The 10171-nt window shown below is 34.9% G+C and overlaps 1 protein-coding gene across 3 annotated transcripts; it reads left to right on the top strand.

Annotated features, from left to right (window-relative positions):
- Positions 1 to 392: 392 nt before the first annotated feature.
- Positions 393 to 9511, top strand: LOC112033255 (sec1 family domain-containing protein MIP3). 3 transcript variants are annotated; one of them, XM_024066035.2, is made up of 9 exons: positions 393 to 526; positions 1259 to 1329; positions 4206 to 4349; positions 4585 to 4734; positions 6135 to 6644; positions 7178 to 8731; positions 8814 to 8882; positions 9155 to 9293; positions 9375 to 9511. In XM_024066035.2, the coding sequence occupies exons 2-9, from the start codon at positions 1282 to 1284 to the stop codon at positions 9428 to 9430; spliced, it is 2670 nt and encodes an 889-aa protein (XP_023921803.1). In that variant the 5' UTR covers positions 393 to 526; positions 1259 to 1281; the 3' UTR covers positions 9431 to 9511. The 3 variants fall into 3 exon arrangements, with proteins under 3 accessions (XP_023921803.1, XP_023921797.1, XP_023921811.1); XM_024066029.2 differs by having other exon boundaries at positions 1109 to 1329; XM_024066043.2 differs by having other exon boundaries at positions 1109 to 1329; positions 9155 to 9511.
- Positions 9512 to 10171: the final 660 nt, after the last annotated feature.

Genomic DNA, 10171 nt, shown 5'->3' with positions numbered 1-10171 from the left:
TATTTGTAAGAAAACTTAAACTAGTGAGTAGTGACCAAATACAAAAATTTATCAACAATTAGTTATTAAACAAAGATGATAGAGAGATAAATATCCGATAAACTATTACTTAAAACTAGAGTGACAATACTATTTGTAAGAAAACTTAAACTAGTGAGTAGTGACCAAATACAAAAATTTATCAACAATTTCAACTTTATATTAAACATCATATAAACCATGACTTAAAAAAAATTAACAAAATTAAAAATCCGACACAAAATATGAAATATCATATAAAGTAAAAAAACCTTGACACTTTAAATAAATAAAAAAATTTCAAAATGTAATTTTCATTTTAAAAAAAAAATAAAGAAAAAAAAAATGGTAAGGTTAAAAGTAAAAAGGGGGATCCAAGTCCGTGCTTACAATAAGGCCCAAGTCCCAAAAGTCCGAAACACGAACAACCCCGAGGCTCCGATCCGACGCTCAACGAGAGGGAGAGGGCTCTCTTCTCTTCAGCGCCATTGGGATCTCAATTCTCAAGGTAATCCTATCAAACCCCACAATTGTTCTCATCGCATTATTGCTTCCTGTTTGGTTGCCGAGAAAATGTAGTAAAATTCCATTATCTCGGGTTTTTATTGAAAATTCGGATTTTTGGACCCTTCCGCTCAGACTAAATGCCTAAAAAATGCATGAAGCAAAATGTTAGATTAATCTAAAAGGAAAAAAAAAAAAAATTAGAATTCCTGTTCGTAAGTTTTATTGGCAACCAAACAGAGAATTAAACTTTTGAAAGTGTCGTTTTTACGGCTGTGTATATGTGAAAATGTGTGATTCATTTGGCTCAGTTACTCCAAATCTTAATAGCTGAATTTTCATAATTAAATATGTGTTTGTCTTTGCTTGAACTTTTGGCTTAGTGCAACTTTTAGGAACTGAAATCCAAGTGTCACTTAAATCACTTTCTGGATAAGCAAGAAAAATGGAATTTGATGAAAACTTTTTTTTTTTTTTTTTTTTTAAATATAAAATTTCTTTGAAGGAATAGAGCTGATTTGCCATTACCTCTTATATGATCTCTTTATAATTTTGACACTGTTTTAATATGGGGTTAAATGTGTAGGTTGCTTATTAGTTGAAAATGAGTTGAAAGAGGAATTTGATCGAATGCGGATAATTGGCCTATCAACTCATAAAGATTGGAATTTTTATTGAATGATCTAAGAGTTTCTTTGTTATTTTACTGGGTTTGCCCTTGCATCTTTTACTGAAGAGTGAAGACTGTTACCTTGAAACATGGCTTTGGTTGATGTGACAAAATCTTGCATTGATTCCATTCACCAGGTTCGTCAAAAAAAAAAAAAAAAAAAAAAAATGGTGATGAATGTTGAATTGCTGCAGTCTAAAGGACATGCTTTTTGAAAGTTACTTCATTATCTATTCATTTGCTTGTGAATATATTGAATTTTGCCATATAAGTATCCTATGCAATGGTTGTGTCTAGTCATTGGCTGATATCTACAGGTTTTTTTTTGGGGAAGGGGGGGCTTTTGAATGCAAATGATATTGAATAGAAAGACCAATGCATCCATTGGGTTTGAGTAATTCTTTGACATTCATAATTTGAAGTGAAAGAGAGAAAGTTTTTAAAGGAAAACAGAAGCTGCATGAATTGTAAAACTTGTCTCTGGTTACTCCTACACCCTACATTACTTAACTAAAGGAACAAATTTCATGTATCCTTCAAGTTATATCATATTAGACTATTTCAGTTCAAATTTGAACGATTCATTTCGCATGCAATTCAATAATTTGAATTTTCTATTGTGAAGAGCCTTGTAACTCAACTGTCACCTTTTGGTGTTTTCAACAAAGACATCCAAGTTTTAAATCCCCCACCCCCAACTATTGAATTAAAAAAAATAAAAATAAAAACACAATTTGAGCTTTCTGTTGGCCTCAACAATTTTTTTTTTTTTTATATAAATAATAAAACTTCATTGAAAGAAAAGAAACTACTACAAAAAGACAGAGCACACAGGAAGTGTGCTGAGGAACACATGAAAACAAATTTTAACTTAGAAGCATAAAAAGTACAACTATCAAGAAAACTAGACAAAGAAGTAAAGTTGAAAACACCTGATGCGTTCATCCACCCAAGCAATGTCTGGAAGAAAGACAGCTTGAAGTCATGAATCAATCTCTTGGTTCCTTCAAAAATCTGAGAATTCCTCTCCTGCCAAATACCCCACATTAGGCAATGAGGGATGATGTTCCAAATCTCACCATTTCTATGCCTACTGCCTGGCCAAGTAGCTAGAAGCTCCACAACACCACTAGACATAACCCAAGATACCCCCAAAAGTGTAAACCCTTGCTTCACAATTCTCTGGCTATGTAAAAGTAAATGAATCTTTGTTGGCACTTTTGGTCTCCACACAGACTTCTAGGGAAAAGACATATGAGAAGGGGATTGTAAGACTTTATAGTAACATCGAACGTCAAAACCCCCTCGAGAAGAATGTTTCCAACACAACTTATCCACCCCATCCCCTCTCCACACTCCACAAATTTATATAGACTACCGACACTTTCCAACATTAATCCTTGAATGATATGTGCACGGTTTGTTATATGTGTTTGTTTACAAGTGTCATGGATTGGGACAGGTGGCACAGTTATTGTTCAGTACCTGAATATGTCAGGATATTTCTCTGCAGCAGTGTTCATTCCTTTTAGTTGCCAAAGTCTTTACTCTTGTCAATCAGCTATCTGTATTCTTAATTTATTTTTCTTATTGTCCGTTTGTTTTAGCTTAAGAACCCAACTTATTTTCACCTTCAATTTTTTAGAACCTGACATTTTCTAAGTACAATTGCACTTTGACACAGATTATTTATTTATTTTTTAAAACAAAATAAGCAAATTAATATGCTCATCCAAACACACTCTTAATTACCTAAAAATCATATTAATACTAGAGTTTGAACACCATGATTGATGTTTTACACTGCTTATGGTTTACTACTAGAGAAAGGAAAAGAAGATAAAGTTTCAAATTTGTATTATTTTCAATTGTTTGGTTAGTAAATAGAAGTGAAAAGGAAAGAATGAGGGAAGAAAATAATTTAAAATTTTCCTTAGAGGCCCACCAAAATTGGTTTTCAAAATAGGTAGCTTTGGGAGAAAAGTGATGTGAGAACAAAAGGTGTAAAAGATATCTTCTTTTTATTTTCATTTCAGTTTTGAGAAAACAATGTAACTTTCTTTGCTTTTCTTTTCACTTCTTTATTTTCTCTGGTAGAAAGTGACCAAATGGGCTGTTAGTTTCTAGATGATTGGGCTTATATACAATGGTAGGTGGTTAAAGAAGTGTGATGAATAATGGGTAGTAACTAGTAAGCAAGCTGAAATCTGCTTGTATAAGCTTTCTGACGCAGCAAGCACTGCATTGTTGCTGGAACTGAGAAACCAGCCCTTGGCAGGTCAAGAGTCAGTCAAAAATAGAAATAAGTAAATCATTGTGTGCTGCCTAAGTAATAAATGAGTCTAAGAATCAAACATTTAAAGTCCTAAGGAATTCTATGTGGCTTTCTTGGTAAATGGGTTTGTAACTTTAATAAATAACATCCAATCTCTGTATATATATATATATATTAATAGGTAAAGCTGAAAGAAAATCTAATTAGATTTTAAATTGGATTCCAATTGTTGTCTAATTTTGCACTACGTGTCTTATTTAAATATTTTTTTTCTAGGTGAGTTAATGAGGTGCAAAAGACGAAAGGTCTAATATAAATAAATCATCAAAACCTCAATAAACAAAAAAAGAAAAAAAGAAAGAGTAAACTCATGTGTATATCCAAAAGAAATTAAAATAAAAAAAATAAAAGAGAGAGAGAGAGAGAGAGAGAGAGAGAGAGAGAGAGTATAATTTGAATCTATATATGTGTGTAATTGTAATTTTTTTTAATTGTATCGTGCACATGCATGGATTATATACTAGTTGATATAAAATTTGGTTTACATGATAAGACAAACCGAGGTTTTTATGGTATTATCTGTAGCCATCACAAATTCTCAGTTGCAGTTCTGTAACTTGTGCTGCATGAATTTTTGAGTTTTGAAAATTTATTGATGGTATTAACTCGACGTGTGATTATCTCAGTCCAACATTGAGTTGATCAATTCTAATATTCTATATTCACCTTTGTCTTTAGATATCAGAGCACATTGAAGATGCTACTCTTTACCTTGATGCTGGATCTACAGAAAGTTTCCAATTTATTGGGGCATTTCCTGTGTTGCTGGACCTTGGAGTACGTGCAGTTTGCAGTTTGGAGAACATGTGTTCTCTTGATGCGGTAAACTAAAAGGGTCATGTGTCTCCTAAAATGTCTTTTATTGCTTCTTTCAACCTGATATGAATAAGTTTGAATGGCTTCACATTTGAACCTACTTCATAAACAGAAAGTGTCTGTATCAATATGTGTATGTGTGTGTGTGCATGCTAGCTATGATAGCCAACCATTGTAGATAAGACACCATTTATTGCTCTCATCTCAAGCATGTTGTAATTTGTATTTGCTTTGACTCTAGGTGGTTGATTGGAACTCAAAATCTGATGCTGCAAGGAAAATAGTGGTCATCACATCCCGTCTACTAAGTGATGCGCATCGGTATATTTTACGTTGCCTAAGCACACATCAAGGTGTTCGTCGTTGTATTATATTTACATCAATCTCAGAGGTGCTAATTAGTGCTTTTGGCTGCAGTTTATTCATTTTATTTCTTTTTTTTCTTTTTATCATTTCTGCACTTGCCAATGTTTTTCTGAATGTCGTGTATAATTTTCATTTTGCATGTAAACTAAATTAATTTTTCCTTGTTTTAATTGTTGATAATCATATTAAATATAATTCTTGCTTTAACTTTTCAAGGCCCTATATTTTGTAATTTCATTAATTTGATTAAAAACTAGTTGAACACTTGGACTGTTTGATCCGAATGAGAAGAATAAGAACCCCAGTTGATTTTATCAAATAAATTTATATTTAAAAGGGTACTCATGAGGACAATATCATTTAATGTGAATGGGGGTTCAAGTGATAGTCTAGTGGTAATGGAATCCTTTGTGGTGCCCCATGTTTGTGGTTCAAGCCCCACCTTCCCCCTCCCCCACTGTCTGCCTATAAAAAAATATAAAATTATATGTGGACTTCTTGACTGCTGTACCAAAACTGAAATCGAAGTTTTTTCTCCTGTGTTTTTGCAAGACCCAGGACTGGGAGATCTGTAGAAAGGAGAAAAGTTCCTCTCACAAATGTTCTTAGCTTGAGTACTTTTGCTTGTGTTCACCCATGAAATTTCTTTGCTACTTCATATTAATGTCCTGGGCATTACTACTTATGCTTCTGAGATGTATGCATTTGAGACCCATTTCTACTGATAATGTCTCAAAGAGGAATCATAAAAAAAAAAAAAAAAATGTCCCTATTTATCTATATAAGGAAAAGAAAAATGTCATCCTGGGTAAAGATTTTATTCCCAGTTTCTGTCAATTGTTTTGGGTTGCCACCAGTGAATATTCCTGCGTGAATATATTTACCTTTTAAAACCAGACATATAAGGTTTCTGCCACTGAGTTTGATTGGTGAACCACTTAATTTGAACTCTAGCAGTATACATTTTGCAAAATGTCTTTCGTGTCCCAAACCCTTCCATAGTTTGAAGCTACATGGTTCTAACCTTATTGAAATTATGGAAAGTGAAAACCATAAAATTTCATTACTACATACCATATCCACATACCTCTTTTTATCTTTGTACAATTATTTTGTTGTAGTAGTTAAAAAAGGTTTATTATCCAGTATAAGTCCCATCTGAGTGGGTTCCTGGGTGGGGTAGTTTGAACACGGTTCTTTCTTCTACATTTTATGCATAAAGTGGCCACTTTCAAGATTTTAACCTGCACACTGCACCAGATAATTCAATCTGTGTGAATGGAAATTTATTTGGCAACTAATAGTTTAAATTAGAAATATGATATCCATGTTACAGGATCTGAGAGGGCATTAAATAAATTATTTATTTTCCATCCGTTTTGCCTGTTGCTGCTGAATCTTATCAAATACTATACCAAAATGCAGATATCTCACTCTGCATATCCTGATTCACCTCTGGGACCTGATGCATTTCATGAATATGAATCCTTGCTTGTCCAAGATTATGAGGAACTTGTTAAGAAAGCTGAGACAAAGTCTACACAGCCAGAAGATAAAAGCTTACAGGATAATTTACCCTTCGAAGATGAAGGATGGTCACGACTCATGTCCAGTGAAGGGGGTTTTCCTCGCATTGAAGCTAGTTCAAGTGGAAGAGATATATACAATAATAATCTGATAGGTCATGCAGAAGATGTAGGACAAAAAATGGTTGTTTCTGTGCATCACTTCCCCATGCTTTTGTGTCCTTTTTCACCAAGAGTCTTTGTTTTACCTTCAGAGGGATCAATTGCCGAAGCATACGTATCGGCTGAACATGAGGATTCCCTTAGTCCTGGATTGCCTCCCTTAAGTACTGGATTACCTTCTGATGGTGATGATGTTCCTCCTGGGGCAACTCTTACAGCACATTTTCTTTACCATCTGGCTGCCAAGGTAATAAGCTCTATGTGTGCTATAACCTTTAATATGTTGCCTTTTATTGCTATGCTGAGCTCCAGAGTTAGTACAATTTATTTCCTATGTTTTTAACAGATATGCCTATCCTTTAAGTCTAGGTACTCTATATCTTACCTGTGTCCAAATTCATGAACAATAAGTTGCTATGGAAGTGAAATTAAATTAGCAAAGCCCTTGTTTCTAATATTAGCTTTTATATCTAAAGTTCAAAATGCCAAAATACTTCCAAGGGTGTTTGGACCAAATGGCATCTTGTTGCCAGATAAACAAAGGATTGAGGATAAGATCAAGGGTCCTATCCCATATGGGTGCGTGAGTGCTTAACTCTTTACCTAAATACCCCTACAGTCCTTTCCATGATATATAGCTTATCAGGTAAGAGTAGAAATGATGTTTTCCCCATTGAAAGCATATGTTGGTTTTTTTAGGAGTTGACAGGTAAATGTTCCCCTGTGGTAAGTTTAGGTTGTTCCCTTCATGACCATGGTCTATTTTTCTTAATCTTGTAGATGGAGTTGAAAATGGAGATATTTTCCATTGGTGATTTGTCAAAAACCGTTGGGAAGATATTGACAGACATGTCAAGTCTTTATGATGTAGGCCGTCGTAGACGATCAGCAGGTTTATTACTCATTGACCGCACACTTGATCTTCTAACCCCTTGCTGCCATGGGGACTCACTTGTTGATCGCATGTTCTCATCTTTGCCTCATAGGGAACGAACAACATCATCTACCCAAACTAAAGGCTCTCAAACCCAACTCAAACATGGCCCTTCTAAACTGCAACGCACTCCTCTTGATGTTCAGATCCCACTTCAAAAGATTTTAAGTGAAGAAGATTGTAAAATAGATAATTTTCGGCTTCTAGAAAGCATCGAAGCTTTTCTATGTGCATGGGATTCTAGTAACTCTGCTTCTCAAATTGTAGATTTAACTAATCTCAGCAACAAAGTTAACGATAAAAGGCCCCTTCACTCTGAGATTGAGCTATTTAGTGGGTCCTTTGTCTCCACTGAAAATTTTCGTGGAACACCATACTTGGAAGCTATAATGGATAGGAGGACCAAGGATGGGGGCATTCTGGTAAAGAAGTGGCTCCAAGAAACTCTGCGTCGGGAAAATATAACCGTGAATGTGAAATCTCGTCCTGGCTATGTTACAAAGTCTGAGTTGCAACCTATGATCAAAGCATTGGCTAATAGTCAGCCATCTCTGATGAGAAACAAAGGAATCATTCAGTTAGCTGCAGCTACAGTAGTTGCCCTTGATGAATCACATTGTGCCACATGGGATGCATTTATCAGTGCAGAGAAAATATTGACTGCTAGCGCTGGAGACACAACCCAGAGTCTTGCTGCTCAAATTGGTGATCTTGTCAATAAGAGTGCTTTGATGGGATCGCATGGACAGAAGAATGGCAAAACAGAGCCTTCACATGGAGTACTTTCTTTTCAAGATGCTTTACTGCTTACAATTACTGGATATATATTGGCTGGTGAGAATTTCCCAACATCTGGGTCAGATGGTCCTTTTTCTTGGCAAGAGGAGCATCTGTTGAAAGAGGCAATTGTGGATGCTATTCTTGAAAACCCACCAATAGCAAAACTAGAATTTTTGCATGGTCTAAGGGAAGACCTTGAAGCCAATCTAAACAGGATGAGATCAGAGAAAACCAAAGAAGTGTCTTCAAATCAATCAGAAATTGACGATTTTGACGATGATCAATGGGCTAGCTGGGGCGATGAAGATGCTGATAATTATAATAACAAAGAGCAAGTATATGGCGACATGCAGCTGAAGTTGGAGTTGCGTGATAGGGTGGATAACCTTTTCAAATTTCTTCATAAATTATCTAGCTTGAAGAGGAGGAACTTACCATTGAGGGATGGGACGTTGTCTTTAGAAAGTAATTTCAGTGGAGATCCCTATACAAGTAAAGGATTACTTCATAAACTTCTAACAAGGGTGTTGGGCAAGTATGATGTACCTGGATTGGAGTACCATTCCTCTACTGTTGGACGACTTTTCAAAAGTGGGTTTGGAAGATTTGGCCTTGGGCAGGTAAATTTTGGTCCCCATAACTCATGTGAATTTTGCTTCAATAGTTCAAATAAGCTAAGATTGCCTTTTTTGAGTTCTGCAGGCAAAACCAAGTCTTGCTGACCAAAACGTCATTCTGGTGTTTGTTATTGGGGGCATCAATGGTCTCGAGGTCTGAATTTCTTGAGCTCGTTAAATTTATTTTTCTTTTGCTTTTCCCAACAATTTATTGCTATACTTAAAGCATTTGAATAACAATCCAATTACAAATAATTTTTTACTTCCTTCCCAAATGAGGCTCATCTGGAATGGAGGTTATGATAGCCTTTCCCCTTGAAAAGATCTTTAATGTATTTTTGAAACGATTCTTTTCTACTTATTAAAAACATGAAACCTCATTACCTTAAGAAGAAACATGACATTGTCCTCTTTCTGTGTCACAAGGTACGTGAAGCTCAGGAGGCTTTATCTGAGAGTGGAAGGCCTGAAATTGAATTGCTTCTTGGCGGAACAACTTTTTTAACTCCTGATGATATGCTTGATTTACTAGTGGGGGACTCCAGTTACTTCAATCCCTTAATAGGTAAAAGATAGAGAGAGAGAAAATATAAAATGAATCTGAAATGCTGTTTGCTAACAGTTCATCTACTATTTGTTTTTATAGTTGAATTGGCCCCCTTAAAATGGGGAGGAAATATCACACATAGCTCCTCGGTATGAAGTATCGTGTATACTCTCTTTCTGCATTTGCGTGCGGATGAGGATGAAAATAATGTATTATCTTTCTTTCTTTCTTTTTTAGCACCTTTTCTTGCATCTTCATTTATTATTACTTTTGTAAATTGTTGCACTTGCACCCCATAACGCGGACAGGCATGTTGATTGTTTCCCGTTGGAAATACACAAAATTTGGGATTAATTTTAAAGACATGGCATCCTTTCAATAGCATGGTAAAGATGAATAAAATTTCATGTAGACAAATAGAGCAACGTGTAATGAAATACAAAAGGATCCATTGGATATAAAATTTGGGTTGGAATTATTCTTTTATCACCTCTTGTAAGATGATAAATATAATAATAATAATAATAACAACATTAATAATAAGTGTAGATCTGCTAAAAGCCTCATAGCTTAGCTAGTTAGCACTTATAGTATTTCCAATGAAGACATTGAGAAGTTATCCGAATAATAATAATGAGAAGGGTAAATCCCAATTAAGCTTCTAGTTTCCCCTTTTTGATTGAGATTCGGTGCACCGAGCAACAATTTTTTTAATGATTAATATTGAAAGTAAAAAAAAAAAATTGATTTTAATCCCCGTCATTAAATCAAAATATTTTTAACTTTTTACCTTTGATCTTTTTCACTTTTTGAACTTCTCTCTCTCGCATAGGCCTGGTTGCGTCCATTGAATGTGCTTGTAAGCTTGGCTGAAATCTTCAAATCTATATTAAGGC

This window comes from Quercus suber, unplaced genomic scaffold (assembly GCF_002906115.3).
Source record: "Quercus suber isolate HL8 unplaced genomic scaffold, Cork oak 2.0 scaffold_849, whole genome shotgun sequence".
NCBI classification, from domain to species: Eukaryota; Viridiplantae; Streptophyta; class Magnoliopsida; order Fagales; family Fagaceae; genus Quercus; species Quercus suber.
This window is presented reverse-complemented; position numbering and strand designations above follow the sequence as displayed.

Excerpts from the sequence above, each read along its gene's own strand:
- LOC112033255 (XM_024066035.2), top strand. The coding sequence starts at position 1,282 with ATGGCTTTGGTTGATGTGACAAAATCTTGCATTGATTCCATTCACCAG. Across the intron at positions 4,735-6,134 it reads TATTTACATCAATCTCAGAG|ATATCTCACTCTGCATATCC; the intron begins GTGCTAATTAGT and ends ACCAAAATGCAG. Across the intron at positions 6,645-7,177 it reads TTTACCATCTGGCTGCCAAG|ATGGAGTTGAAAATGGAGAT; the intron begins GTAATAAGCTCT and ends TTAATCTTGTAG.